Below are 15,029 nucleotides of genomic sequence, written 5' to 3'. Positions count from 1 at the left end.
GTTCAAGACCCTTTTCTTTTTTTCCTTTTTTTCCCCTTTCCAGCGCAGCACAGGAAAAGAAACGACGGAAAAATAAATAAATAAAAAAAAAGGCCAGCTGGAAAAGAAAAAAGAAATAAAAAAACAAAAAAACAATAACGCCAAGATCCCAAAAGTTCAAAAACAACGCTCCTCCTATGATATGATATGATATGATATGATATGCCCCCCAAAAGTAGTAGTAGTAGTAGTAGTAATAATAGTCGTGGAAATGGAAACTGGAAAAGAAGAAATACCCCGAAAATGCTCCCCCACCCAAGCCAGACCAAAACCGAACCAGAACCCAGATCCGAAAGCAAAAAAAAGAAAAAGAAAAAAAATCGGAGATAAGGAATTATCAGCACCAAGAGCCGTTTGCTGTTTAGACGCTCTCACGCCGACCCTTTGGCGTTTCGGCCCTGAACGTTCGCCCGCCAATGCTACGCCGCTGTCTCTCCCGCTTGAGGAGGATCAGCATGCTCGTGACCGCGATCGTCCGCGACAATCCGCGCTCATCCAGGATCAGCGTACCGCCGGTGGTCATGAGCGGGCCAAACGACGAACTCTTCGAGTGATGCTACAACAGACGATCAGCACTCGTCCACAACCAAAACCCACGAATCAGAACAGAAAAACCTACCGCAAACAGGAATGCGCCAATCTGATGGCTTCCCATCTCCTCGCTCTCCTTCTCGAGCACCAGCTCCCCGCTCTCCAGCCAGCGCCACACGAACCTCTCCCTGCCCACGGACCACACCTGCGCCCTGCGATCCTCGCGCCCGCACCACACCTCGACCCGCCGGTCCTCATTGCCCTTGAGCGTGATGTTCGCGGGCTTCATCACATCCCACGGCACCTTCCACTCTGCGGCCTCAATGCCTCCGGGTGCCAGCACTTTGCTGCGCGATGAAAGGCTTCCGTTGCGGCGCGACACGAGCGTGGGGGGCACCTTGGAGTCGCTGGACTCCCAGCGGCGCGCAGCAACAACGCTCTTGATCTGCGCCATTGTGACGGTGTCGGGGATCGAGTTTGTGTGCTGGTTGTAACCCGGCAGATGCGTGGTTACGTCATGGATGGTGAGCTCGGCGCTGGCCTTGCGGGCGCGCAGACCCCCGTGGGAGGGGATGTAGAGCAGGAGGGTGGGATTAAAGTCGGAAATGACGCGGTTTTCTTGGGACGTTGTGGAAGAAATCGAAGTCTGGGTGGAAGACGTTGAGGTGGTGGAGAGGGGGTAGAGGGGGGAGGGGTAGGTGTAGCCGCTGCTTGAGGTTTCAGTTGTTGAGACGGAATTATTGCGGGACATGGCGGAACATGGGTGTCTGTCGAATGATAAGTGGCAGTGGTATGATGTTGAAGATGCTGATAAATATCCAAGCTGTATCGTGAGGTCTGAGGATGATGATTCTGATGATTATGGTGATGGTAAAAGGGCCTCTATGATGATGCAACGGAGATCAGGCTGTAGCAGAAGCAGAAGGAGGCAAGGCGGTCTATCAAGTATTGCGTCCGTGCAGTGAAGCAGTTGTCCCATGCAAAGTCCCCTCGACAGGATGCGGGGGTGGTCTCTGTCTATTTATAATATATCGCGGGGCCTAGACTTGGTGTTCGTGGTGCCAGATAGACGAGGAGCGACAGGCTAGCCGTGTGGAGATTTTCTTGTTTCTTTTCCCGGGATAGACTGAGGGTAGACTAAGCTGTTTGTATGTGTTTTAACTGTGGGGTTCACAGCCAGCGATCATCCAGTCAGCCTTCCTGCCGCTGGTTTGGGGGAGGTGGTGGTGGGTAGTGGTGGGGGTTGGAAACAAACGAACGAAAAGTTTGACTCTAGCGCGGAAGCGATAACCACGCGGACGGTGCAGACAACCAGCCTGTGATGTGTAAGTTATATCTCCACCCAAGACTATAGTAGTACTTTTTTTGGCTGCTTGTCAAGAAGAAGAAACACACACACCCTACTGCACAGCACACGGACCAAGCAAGCTAGGCCGGGGGGTTCGTCGGGGAATAAATAAGATTAACGCCAAGGTCGGAAAAACCAACAAGCGCAAGAAGGAAAAGAAGGCAACCAGGATCAGAGCTGTGAGTGGTGGCGGTGGAGGGGATCCTCAGCACAGCAAGGAAAAACCCCCTCTCCCTCCCTCCCCAAAGGAGGGACGCCGACCTTGGGTTTACACCGCTGCCAGTGCCCGCGCCGCACGGCTGGATCGATGTAGAGTAGTGGTGGTGCTGGTGTGGTGGTGGTGGTGGTGGCTGCTCTCCTCCTCCTCCAGCCTTTCCCACTCCCCCACGAGGCACTCCCATCATCCATGGCCTGCAATTGAACAGGGCGGGCCACGGTGATTGGTGGGGAAGAGGCACCCAGTCAAGCTTGCCGCTCGAGCAGTTTATTCGCGGCCCATGGAACGGGATGCAGGTATGTGCAAGCGAGAGACAGATCTTGCACCGATACGTGGAGGCGTAAACAGACCACGGCCAGACAGATAGACCCCTCCATGGAGCCTGCTACAGATGGATACGGGTTTGATGGTCGCCTACACGGCTCCCAAAGGCCCAAAGGGGGGATGGATGGACGAGCATTGGGTTGGAGGGGTGGTGGTGAAGAACGTCACTATCGGCTGAGGGAAAAGAAGGGAGAGCTCGAACCAGAGGAGGAGGGAGCGGGGAATTCAAATCATTGATCGATAGGTATGTAGAGCGCACCCCAAACAGGTGAAGATCTTGATTCGACACTACGGGGCAGAGGTTTCCTTCTGGACGTGAGGGGGTGAGGTCAATTGAGCAAGAGGGGAAAGGGGGGGGGGGGGGGGTAACATTGAGCAGAGGGGGAAAGGGATCGCCAGCCAATGCGTGATGTCATGCAACGGTCAGGGTGTGCGAGTGCAGCTTGCGTGTGGTGTCTGGTCGGGTTTGTGTGCGTGTAACCTGTGCAACCTAACATGCAAGCTTTGAAAACTCCCAGGACACTCGGTGCACAAAGCACGACACCAACCCTGCCTGTCTGTGTGTCTACACTGCACCGTCTGTCTGTCTGTCTGTCTGTTATCCATCATCGTCTTCACCTGAAGTCTATCACTCCCACCCAATCCCACCATGGCCACACTCTCTGTCCTCCCTGGCGGCAAATGCTCTCTCCGCGCAATCGCCCCTCCCTCCCTCCCTCCCTCCCTCGGTTGACGTTGAGTGTGGGGGGCACATAGGCGAAAAGCTCACCGCTCGGTAAAGAGCCCACTCAGAGCACAGAGAGTCTCCAGGCAGACTGACAAACACACACACCCCCAGCTCAGACGGACGCCGGGATGAATCGCGCTCTGGCTGACGGACCGACCGGGGTGGGACGCAGGGACCACTCGCAGGGGAGGTGGGGTGGAGGCAGAGAGTGAGGGGAGAGAGCGCGGAGACGAGAGCGAGCTAAGTGGTGGAGATTGGGGTAGGGCAGGGATTAGACAGGCCTCTTCTCCACCTCTGCACCTCTGCACCTCTGCACCTCTGCACCTCTTCGATCCTCCTCCAGCCCTGCAAGCAAGCCGAGAGTAGAATGTAGTGTCGAGATAGTTCGAGATAGCAAGAGAAACACCAATTTCTGTTGAGGTGCAACTATCCCCGTGTCCCTGTCTGTCTGTGCCTGTCTGCCTGCCCTGTATGCAGACTGTCCCTACCACCGTCCCTCTGATCCACCACAGCCACAAACACCTCGATGTAGGTGCATGTATCTCCACCACAACCCTCCTCTTCAGTCTCCAGGCAGGCACACAAGACATGCCAAACTAGAGCACAAGAGAGACAGGCCATGTGACACCCCCATTCGCGGAAAAGCTTGATTCCTGGGTTAGGGTTTCTCCCTTCTAGCTGCGTACCGACATGTACTGTGTATGCATCACTTCCCTTCCCCGTGATGCAGTTCCAAATCGCCAACCCGTCTGCCTGTTTCTGTCTGCATGCAAACACATGTCTCGGCAGTGAAACTGAGCCCACGCGCACTCTCCCTCTCCCTCTCTCCCAACTGCCATTGACGATCCCTCTCCCTCTGCCTCTCCCTTTTCCCCTCGGGACCCGCAACCGTGCCCACCGCCCACTATCGATATCGCCACTCCACACCAACCCCGTCCCCGCGCCGGCTGGCCGACCGAGCACCGTCCTGACTGACCTCCCGATCCGCAGCCAGCCGCCCCGTGCGCGCAAGATCTTGCTCGTCCGCATCCATCCATCCATCCATCCATCCATCCATCCATCCATCCGCACCCCCTTCGTTAGTTACCTCCCGTGTGAGCGATCCATCGCTCACCCCAGGGTTTGGGTTTTCGTTCGTTTCCCGTGCTGTGTGGGCTTTGTTTGACACGTCGCCAGCTGTTGCAATGATTTGTTTACTAAACCCTCTCCTTCCCAGTTGAGTTGCATGTGTGCTTGCTTGCTGCGGCGATCATCGGTCTGAGGTGTTTGTTCAGCAGTGTTTCATGGCTGATCCGACGCTGCCTATGCAGGTCTGAGGTTACTCTACTACTCTGGATGGGTACTAGTATATCACTGCTATATCATGATAATACCCGCCCGTGGTTATATTTGGGCCCTTATTTGCCTGTGTGTGTTTCCCGCGATCTCCTGGGGTGGAGGTGAGATCATTGGCCAGCCGGGTTCGAAACAGGGCTGGAACAGAGCGTGCTGATTGACGGCGCACGCTAGCCGGTTGTCAGAACGGTGGACACAATCTGCGCATATCTATCTTGGATATATATATCTACCGGGAGATCAGGGACGGAAGATCACTGCTGTGTCTAGCCATGCGTATATATTTACTATACTAGTAAGAGCCGTGTGTGTGCGCGCCCGGGTTTGCGCTCTGGACTGTGGTTCGCCAGCCCAGACCGTGTACGAACCCGTCCGCCCGTAGTAGTACATCTTAAGCACTCTAGAGCACCGTACCATCCACCATCCATCCGCCGCCGGCGCGGGCGAGGGCATACAGCGCTCCCGCTGCCATCTATAGCCACCCGACGGCGGGCACCTACATGACGGCTCCCCCGTCCCACCTCCATTGTTTGCCCACCTGGTTCGCCGCATGCAGCTACAAACCGTCCGATGCCAAATGAACGAGTGAGAACACATGATTCCTCCTCGTAGCCCAGTGGCGGAGGTATGTAGCACATGCAAAACAAAGAGTTTCTTGCATGCAAGATAAGGACGCGTCCCGTGACGTGCCGCAGCGAGGTAAGGGCCGCACGCGGCGACGAGGAGGATCCGGGGATGGCGCCGGGCTGCGCAGGAGGTAAGGGGCATGCAAGGGGTGAGGGATAAGGGTGTATATGTAGGATGTACGTATAGGTTGGAAGGTGGTCTTCTCAGCTGCGCGGTGTACACGGAGCTGTGGGATTTGTATCGGCCGATACGTCATTACCTCCGTTTGGGTTTTCGCGGCGGAGGTGCGGCCGTGTGATGTGGTTGATGTGGTGAGCTCGTGATCCTCGATCGTCAGAATGGATTTCTAGCTAGCTGGTGGCGCTGGGTTTGGTGCTGGGTATTTGTCACTAAAGGCGGAGGGTAGATTTGTTGTTAATTTCGCTGTACGTCTTATACAATAATTATCTAAAACCTTGATAACTCTGCGCTTCCAATATTTCAGGTGTCTTGAATACGAGTGATGTTCCATGACCCAAACTCGACCCTCGATCCAGAGATTTCCGGCACCAACGCCGTCGATATTGACGAGTGAGGTTGGGTCGAAAGACGGGTGGTTTAAGGAATACGGCAACCTCAAGCCGTAGCTCGTATCCCGTAGTTGATGTCCGGGAGTGGAGTGGTATCTGTAGCTTTGGCCCATATATATACTGGCTAATTAATCGATTAACGATTCACTGTAAATTCATTCTTTTATGTAGTGCTGGCCGGAGTGCACTAGTGATGGTTAACTGATGAGTCCCTTCTAAATAGCCCGAATTGGCCCCACCATCGAGTTCACTGGGTGAAGGTCGGGTATATGTCTTTAGATCTCGCCAAGGCCAGGCCCTTTATGGCAAGATTAAGCCCAGAACTAGGGCCCACCGCTGTAACCAGCTCGACGCTTTTCCCAACTTCCATCACCGAGACAAGATCCGATGATAGACAGACACAGGAAATGAAGAGAACCAGAGAACGCAGATCAGACCTCGGAAGGGAGCTGTAGCGTAGGGGAATGCCCTCTGTATCGCTCCCCTCCCCCGCCTCCCCTGCCTCCCTAAGTACAAAGCGACATTATACCAGCATAACAACATGCAAGCAGTGCTCCACTCTACTCCCTCTTACATGTGTTGTTTTCTCTATACTAATAGCTAAGGCGAGATAAAACAGTTACCCCATGTCGGCCAGAGTCATAATGACCGAGTGATAGTCCATGAACCTATACTCCATCCTTACCCAAACCTCTGTCTTTTTCAGGTATAGAAACCCTACACTACTCGGCAGGCATAGAGTGGAATATAAGAGCGCGCGGTACTGCGCTAGCGATGGATCCATCCGCATAGATTCTAAACGCTCTCAAACTTTGCCGGCATATCCTGCTCTCTCCGCCGTAGAAGGGCCTAGGCCTGCTGCGCCTTGCTCCACCAACAAGACCGTACTAGCATAGATACTAATAAGCTCATGCCTCACAGTTTTTAGATATTTCTGGTGTTTATATAGCAAGCTCGGAGGAATACGTGGAGTTTCGTCAAAGGCCGAGTGACTATTCATGACGAAGAGACCGAGTGATATCCTATGAAACCCGGAGCACGCGCCGTGCAATGTTGCATTGCTTTGTATAGCTTCTACCTCCGGGGGGTTATGCGTTAAGGGGCGAGCTTGTGTTTGGAGGCTATTTGTGGCTTCATATATTATGGGTACAAATGATTCCGAGCTCTTGGGGATAATCCAGGGAAACACCCACGATATAAGATACTTCATCTTGCTATCAGGCGGATGAATCAGTCAACTGTCAAGTCCCGGGAAAGGAAAGCAGAAACTGAACAAGTGAATAAATCAAACGAGTCATGAATCGTAATCCTTTAAATCGGCGGTTGAGCAGGGCTGTTGCGGTAGTTAATTGTCCATGGTGCAGAAAATTCCAAAAACAACTTCAGAATTAAGACCATACTGACATTGACAGAGATCTCGAAATATATCAAGGGTGGTATGATAAAGTCACAAAGTTGACTCCACTGGCTAAAAGGGGAGCGCACCGCGATACGGGGGCGCGGGGATCAATCAAGGCAAGTTCCTCTGTTCGCAGTAAAAGTACTTGATTTTGCTCGAGCCCGCGACAGAAGTAAGGTGAGTAGTGTGGTCCACGAGGCTGCTCGAGGCAGGCAGAGACAAGTGCCTCGAGGCGCCTCTGCCTCGTGTGGTTCATGCCTTTGCTTGCTCGTGAGAAATAGGTGATGCCTCGAGTTAGATAATCCCTAGATTTAAATTTAGATTCGTCAAAATCATATTTTATTAGAATACTGGCATGAAAATGTAGGGAGTAATTCCAATATCCCTATTAGAAACACCAACCCCAATCCCACTGAATATATGCCACTAATACATGATTACATAAACCTCGAGTAGCTCGAGGCGAGCAAAATGATTTGCCTCGACCATGCTCGCCTCGTTGACCCCCGTGCCTTGAGCTCCTCGAGGCAGGTCCCAGGCCGAGCTTGAGCGTCGAGGCCTCGTGGACCACACTAAAGGCGAGCTAGACGCAACCTAGGCTCGTCCGTACTGGGGCAGCTTGCTGCAAGTACTTAAGTAACGGGCTGGGTACGAGACTAGACGCAACCGGACCTCGAAGTCAAGTGAATTATCCCCATCGACCGTAGGCTAGCGGATTCGGGCCATCCAGCATCAAATCTTTGGCAACACAACCAGGAGGAAAATAATCTTAAGAAGATAAATATCTGAATCAAGATAATACAGGAGGAGTGCAATATAGTTATATCCCATAATGATAATGCTTTTAACGTGTGCATGTGGTTGTCAGTTGCGTAAACATGATAATTAATTCGGTACACAACAAAACGGTTGTTATTATTGATGGGATAATTAACTATCTAGCTACATGTATCTATATATCTAGATCTGGCTACTGACAAGCTGAGCTCGATCCCGAACGCGCATCACCGAGTAAATTATAAAACAAGCCTGTAGTCGCAACCTGATCATGAGATCATGACTGCTATGGTGAATGGAAGTTAGAGATATTTATCTTTAACTGCCCTTGCAATGCGAAAAGCCCACGATCGGGTAGCCGATAATATTAATATAAGAGTCTCATACCACTCGAGCGTACTCTCGTATATTAGTCGGACAGAGGTTAAGAACCACATCAGCGTCCAAAATAAACATTTACCCAAGATGAACGTCACCATAAAAAGTTCTACCAAGCCTACTACCCAAATCACCTTTCTCAATCGACGTTCCGTACTTATCGGCCCGCCCTTAACAGGCACCGGATTGTACCTCGTCCACCTCCTCACATCCCTCCACCTCCCCTCCATTTCAGCCTGTAGAATAAAATCAGATGAAACACGAGTCCATGAGGAGGAATTAACCCCTCTTCTCATATTGTCGGTCTCCTGATCATCGCTTCCGGCGGTAACCAGGCCTCGCCTCTTGAGGCGCACGCAGGCGGCACTGGTCTCCCAGTATGGGTTTGGCTCCGGGATGTCCTTCTCCTGGACCAGGGGCGTTCCTCGGTAAGAGTCGAGGATCCAGAGCAATGGATTCCGCCAGGGGGGCCTTCGGACTGCGTGATATGGAGTATTAGTCATACCTAGAATTAAGGAAAGAAATCTCACGACGGCCGGTGGACAAGCGAAAGAGACATACTATACGCGATTTCGTATACCCCACGATCCTTGATCTTGTGGGTCCAGAAGGGCTTATCGTCGACACAGAGTTCTCCATCGATGATGACTATATTAGTTATCCAGGTGATTAGATTTGGCCCGAGTACGTCAATCGATCAAGTGAAGTAAGAAAGGCGGAAATAAGCCTATTTTCAACACACCTCCAGCTACGTCTTCCATCATTGCCATACAACTAATATCATATGCTACCGTTGGGTTGAAACCTCCAATCAGCGACGCGTCTAGTTGGAGCTCAACATCTGAGTGTCGGGATAAGTTGAATATTATGTCCATGTCGCAAAGCAACGGTATCCCGCTCCACCGCCCCCTCAGTTGGATTTCAACATCCTTCGGTACAGTCCACTCCGGATCTCCAGGAGTGTAGGTGATACGTCCCATGATTTGATGTCTTATAGCACAGGCGAAAGACTGGTTAGAAAGCGATATATTATGGATCCGTTGGAAGTTTAATAATGAGGCTGGTCGAACTTGAAAATTTTCGTATACCTAAAGTCCATATCTCTCTATATATATACATGATATATATATATATATCGTTTATGAGATGATGTGATCATGAGGTCGTGTAGTGCCTCATTTACATGTACATAAATATATGTAATACCTCCGTGGGTTACACCATCAACTCCCAGCCATTTCCGCCGATAATTACATGTATAAGTCACCTCTTCTTTTCTCTTCTAGTTGGCATCATGCACCAACTCCTTCTCCTACTCTATGTAGGATCCATACTGACGTATGTAGAGCGTAATACAATAGAACACTGGAACACTATATATATAAAGCCCTTCTCGGGCGGATATTGTTGGCCGACTGTTGGGATTAGTACGTTCTCTATTCTTCACGACGAATAAAGAACAGATAAGGCCCGTTTAGCAACGGGGTCGACTTGTTAAATTTTGGTGAGGAATGACTTATTCGTGAAATATTGACTTATTCAGAGTGTTCCGCAACATATCCTGTCCAGTAGATTTGTCACCCAAAGTCAACAAATCGACTGAAATAAAAAAGCCGCCCCGACTCTGCTTTTTCCATTGCAACGATATCACCTTCAACTAAACCAGATCAGATTCGGTCAATCCAACCTAGACTACCAACTGGTTGCCAGCAGGCTGGCTAGGCCCCGAATGTTTCTGTTCTTCTTTGATCATGAAGCCTACTTTGCGAATACTTGGATTATAATTACGGATTGAAGATATATATCAACTTCTTTCCAACAATCATGCATGGGGTGCTCGATACTGGAATTGCCTTCGGCACTATCCGGGATCCCCTTCGCCCCCCTCTCTAAGTTAAGACATAAAAGGGATTGACTTCGGGGCTTATATGTGCCAAGCTGAATGACCGCCGAAGACTACGCTGGAAAATCATATGGTCCCCGGCTGTGATGCTTTTGCCTGAATAATCTTTGATTTCGTTGGGAGCTAATTAGACCTAGGTAGGCAACTTTGTACAATTCATCTACCCGCGACCTTCTCTTTCTCCGGCATTAGGGGTATTCGCCTCAGTGAACGATCACACAGTACGTTGGAAATCCCCCATCTGAACATTTGTCTCGAAAATGCCCCCTAATCTTCCCTCATACTCGTTGTAGAAGGCAACTTTGACGTCTTGTGTGATAGTCCGCTGAGACAAATTACTGCGATAGCATGCTCAATAGCCTCAATACCATGGTATTCACCCCGAGCAGGAAGTTGTGTAAGTCAGTGTAGAATTTCAGTGTTCGGATGGCTCAAATTATTGGTTTTAATACTACGAACATCTTATAAATACCATCATCTTAACAAATAGCTCTGGAGGTATTTATTTCCCGTTTCTAGTATCTTCATGCCTCTATAGTACCCAACGTGCAATATCTCAACTCCATCCGGGCACTTACAGTGTTGAATACCATGTCGGTCCGAACAGAGCCTAATGTATTTATTCCGTCGAGTTACGAATTTGGCTAATATGCCTATTACCTCACTGGCCGGTCGTGTTGTTGACTGGCCAATGCCAGCTAGAACTTGACCATTTTTGACTAAATATTTATCGCGGTGACTCTATCGGTTTTATAATGTGTCAGTAAATGAATCGAATTTTCTCGTTAGTTTTGAGGTAGGAAATGAATCATTGTAAATGTATTTGTGAAAGTAACGGTCTCCAATCTGTGAATGAATCAAATTAGTACGGGGAAGCAAATAGATAAATACATAAGTAGATCTATTGATTCACTTTATAGTTTAAGTTTACACGTTTTGTAAATGGAGCAAACTCATGCTTTTGGCGATACTAAATTTAAATTCTCTTCGATAATTATAGTGATTAGCTCTGCAAAAGTTTTGATTTTTTTTTTCCGGTTTATCTGGTACTGCTTAATTTTGAAAAGATCCGCCGCATTTCGCAAATATTTTTTTTTTTTTTGGTTTAATTCATTAATTGTATGCAGACCGCAGTCTATGACAATATCGCACTATCCCGAACTTCCCAACCACTTCCTCCACCTCGCACAAAGCAATAACAAAGAAAGGGATAGTAGCTTATAAAAGTGAGAAATAAGTAGAAACTTATGAAAAACGGAGTATTTCCTTTGAATAATTTGCCTTTCCGCGCGCTTGATTCTGTGCCTCGCATGTAGTCTAAGGGCTGTCTCGCCGAATTTCGCAATGAAATTCCAAGACCGCGCGAAATATATCAACTTTCCTTTTGAGAAAGTGTCAAATGGGAGGTGTTGTGGTTTAAAGTGATCTAATCTTCTCTTAGACTATTTTGAGAGTAAATTATATGCGGCAGTCGGATATAACTTCAGTGTTGTGCTCAATGCGGTCCTCAACAGGCAACCAACTCGTGTCGTCTCCTATGAGATGAAATGTTATTTTATATGCGATGGTTGAGGATTAAGTAAAGAGTTCTTCTAAACTGTGTACTTCGTGATCAGGCAGAGCCATAGGAAGGAGACTCGTTATGATAATGTGAGCCCTATTTATGTATTAGTATTTCAATAATCTCTTAAATATGAAAGATTTGGCTTAAACTAACCTTTAAGGGTATGATATAATTTTCGTAAATTTTCGACCTTTTTAAAAAATGTTGGCGGAAGCCGAAAAAGGAAAATCAAGACTTTTGCAGTTGACTGTAACAAAGCAGCAAAAATAAAAATAAATCTGGGACCCCTAGTTAGTTTAACTCCCCAGTACGACGAGAATAGTGCCACCGAATATCTACCTAGCAACATAGTGATAGTAGTACAGATGACAATAGTAGTGGGCCACCTCGCAACTGCGAAGGGTGCTGATTTCACTGCTAAGTGCTGGTAGGGTGTTCATCATGCTGGGAGTTCAGTGCAGCGCTGGATCGTCATGCTGGGAGTTCGGTGTGCCATAGTTCGCCGTAGTCTGTCTTCGAGTTCTTTGGGTTTGCCCTTAATGTAAGTGACTGTATTTTGTGAATGCCCACAGTGAATAGAGCTGTAAGAGCGAAATAAATAGATCATTTTTTCACTTCATTTGCACCCATCATTAAACAGTTCTTACCTCCCTACCTATCCTAAAGAAATATTTACCTCCACTACCTCCTCTAAAGTACCTGCTGCACCTGCTGCACCTGTCTCTCCTGAGCTCTTAATTGTTGAGCCTCCGGTCCATGCCGAGCCTCCTACCGAGACATCTACCAAGTTGCTTGGTAAGCAACCCATCTAGCCCCAGCGCTCCACCAAGCCCCAGCGCCGCACCAAGCAAAATGTTAAGCCTGACGAGTCAGACTGTGAGCTTGACGACTTTGGTGACCTTGGCGACCTTGACGCTCCGAGTCCGGTATCCGTTATTCATTTGAGGTTATGGAAGAGTTAGTTAAAAATAGTTTTTAAACACCATTAATAGTACAAGGTTATTAGCTATTGAGCTTATTAACCAGGTTTTTTTGAGGTATGAGAGAGAGATTAACCCCCAGAGAGGGATTAATGTTGAGGCTATTTTAGGTTTATATAAGGATTACCCTGAGGTTGAAGAGTGTAATTTATGTACAGGTGGTAATGGGCAATTTTCTCACTGTGTAACTGTAGATGGGTTTTTCCAGGGTAGTTGCACCAACTGCCACTTTGGAAATAAGTGTACAAAGTGTACTTTTCACCCTGCTCTAGGCGTAAATTGGAGAGCAAGAGGTGTAACTATTGAGGAGGACTTTAAGGGTTATAGTAGGATTACAAGGAAGAGTGCAAGAGGTATAAAGAGCTAGTGTATAGATATGGCTAGGTGTTGAGCTAGGATTGGGTCTCTTATGAAATTATTAGATTAGGAGTTTTGTAAAATTGAAGAGGAAATAGGGAAAATTCATATAAATCGCTTGCACTTCACCAAAACTAAGGACACTCTTTACTCTAGAATTTACGCTGTTTACTCTAACATTTACTCCACTGATGCCTCACATACCTACATTTACCATTTTGTGCTCTAATTACCCTAAGTGTAATGCAGCGCGTATAGAGTATATGCGTAAATCGGAGTCCAACCTGAATGATGGTGCAAATACTGCAGTGCGAAAGCAATTTAAGAGTATTACACTGCATAACCACCAGTATCGTGGTACATTGATAGGCGTAAAGTACCGTGTAATGTCGGTGCGCGTATTACAGTATGCAATCAATATGGGGGATACTGTAGTGCATAACCACTGCTATAGTGGGCATAAGGCAGGGTGAAATAATGGTGCACCTATTGCGGCGTGTAAGCAATATAGAAGTATTGCAGTACTTAACCACTGACACGGTGGATATAATGAGGCGTATAATAACGGTGAGTTTAATATGACGCATTAAAGTGTATAAAGACCGTAGATATATTATAGTTCACAAGCATGGTAGACGTAATAAGGCACGCAACTATCCGCAAACTATCATATATGTCCAAAGTCTCCCATGAGTCTACAAGGTCTATTGAGAGTGTCTCCTGAACCTCTCGAGGCATATATCAGCTTATGATTGTTTACTAATGATACCGGTGCAATTATAGTGAGTGTACTGTGGTGCATTGCAGTGTGTAAGGGCCGTAGGTCACCGTAGTTGTATTGCAGTTTGCAACAACGGTACTCGTAATATGGTTACTAACGAAGGTGAGCGTACTGCGATTCATGATGATTGTGAGCTGAATGCAGCTCATAACGACTTTTGCGGTATTGCGGAGTGTAAGGACTTTGATAGTTTTGTTGTATGTAAGGGCTGCTGGCATATTGCGAGTTGGAATTACATTCGCATAATGGACAATTGTAAATTGTAACTTACTGTTCATTGAGTATAAACACATCTTTAATGTACAGGCTAATAGAACTAAAATACAAATGGGAATCACAACAACACATCAGGATACACCACATTATTAGTTAACACCCCGCGCTTTACAATCTGCAACACCTTCAAACCCTCAACATCTATTATCCTAGATAGTGCGATATACAATTGTTATTGCGTAAATGCTGGCTCGCGCAAACTCACCCCTACAAAATCCAAAGACTGCGATTGCGCTTTATTGACGGTCATTGCAAATAATAAGTGAACAGGTAGTTGCTTGCGTATAAGAATAAAAGGCAGTTCTCCTTAAGTTGTAGAGAGTTTAATGTGGGGTATTATGTTTACCACCCCATCAAATTCACCACTCAGTATTTGTAACGGCATATTGACATTAGGGCAGATATTGTGTTAGGGCGTAAAGAGGAAGTACTTGGCAACGAGGTTAGGATTAGTGATATGGGTTTCCTTTGGGTCCTATGGATTTCTGTTATATGAGGGTATGAGTCAGATTCGGACCGTGGTTATTGGATATATCAAGGGGTTCTGGCTTTCGTTGATGTTCTGTTTCTCTCTCTCTTCTTTATACAACTTTCTTCATTCTCTTGGTATTGTTAGCTTACAATACTATTCTCATACCATATTACACCAATTCAGATACCATATCCAGATACGGGTTCGCCTCTCATGTATTTCTACAGTCCATAATTCATAGCCATAGTTCTCTAGTATGATATACAAAGGGAGCTTACAGTATATTACTTTGACCATAGTCTACATTCACATCCTCACTCAAGTTGTGTTCCTTGGCAACTATAGTCTATACCTTTATCCATGTTCATAGCAGTGTGTACTAGTATTCGAATCTCAATACACTATCTCTCCATACTTGTAACAGT

The 15,029-nt window shown here is 47.7% G+C and overlaps 3 protein-coding genes across 3 annotated transcripts; all 3 read right to left on the bottom strand.

The window, feature by feature from the left end:
- Positions 1 to 400: 400 nt before the first annotated feature.
- Positions 401 to 1,321, bottom strand: H6S33_006581 (uncharacterized protein; the record flags this gene model as incomplete). Its single annotated transcript, XM_044837947.1, has 2 exons — positions 401 to 595; positions 659 to 1,321. 2 exons carry the CDS (start codon positions 1,319 to 1,321, stop codon positions 401 to 403), a joined length of 858 nt encoding a protein of 285 aa, XP_044690108.1.
- A 386-nt stretch (positions 1,322 to 1,707) lies between these two features.
- Positions 1,708 to 2,326, bottom strand: H6S33_006580 (uncharacterized protein; the record flags this gene model as incomplete). The annotated part of the gene is made up of 4 exons (XM_044837946.1): positions 1,708 to 1,731; positions 1,826 to 1,886; positions 1,970 to 1,998; positions 2,180 to 2,326. The coding sequence occupies 4 exons, from the start codon at positions 2,324 to 2,326 to the stop codon at positions 1,708 to 1,710; spliced, it is 261 nt and encodes an 86-aa protein (XP_044690107.1).
- Positions 2,327 to 8,162: 5,836 nt separating this feature from the next.
- On the bottom strand, positions 8,163 to 9,251 carry H6S33_006579 (uncharacterized protein; the record flags this gene model as incomplete). Its single annotated transcript, XM_044837944.1, has 4 exons — positions 8,163 to 8,179; positions 8,294 to 8,749; positions 8,833 to 8,919; positions 9,014 to 9,251. 4 exons carry the CDS (start codon positions 9,249 to 9,251, stop codon positions 8,163 to 8,165), a joined length of 798 nt encoding a protein of 265 aa, XP_044690106.1.
- Positions 9,252 to 15,029: the final 5,778 nt, after the last annotated feature.

This window comes from Morchella sextelata (assembly GCF_020137385.1).
Source record: "Morchella sextelata strain SCLS chromosome Unknown scls_20, whole genome shotgun sequence".
NCBI classification, from domain to species: domain Eukaryota; kingdom Fungi; phylum Ascomycota; class Pezizomycetes; order Pezizales; family Morchellaceae; genus Morchella; species Morchella sextelata.
This window is presented reverse-complemented; position numbering and strand designations above follow the sequence as displayed.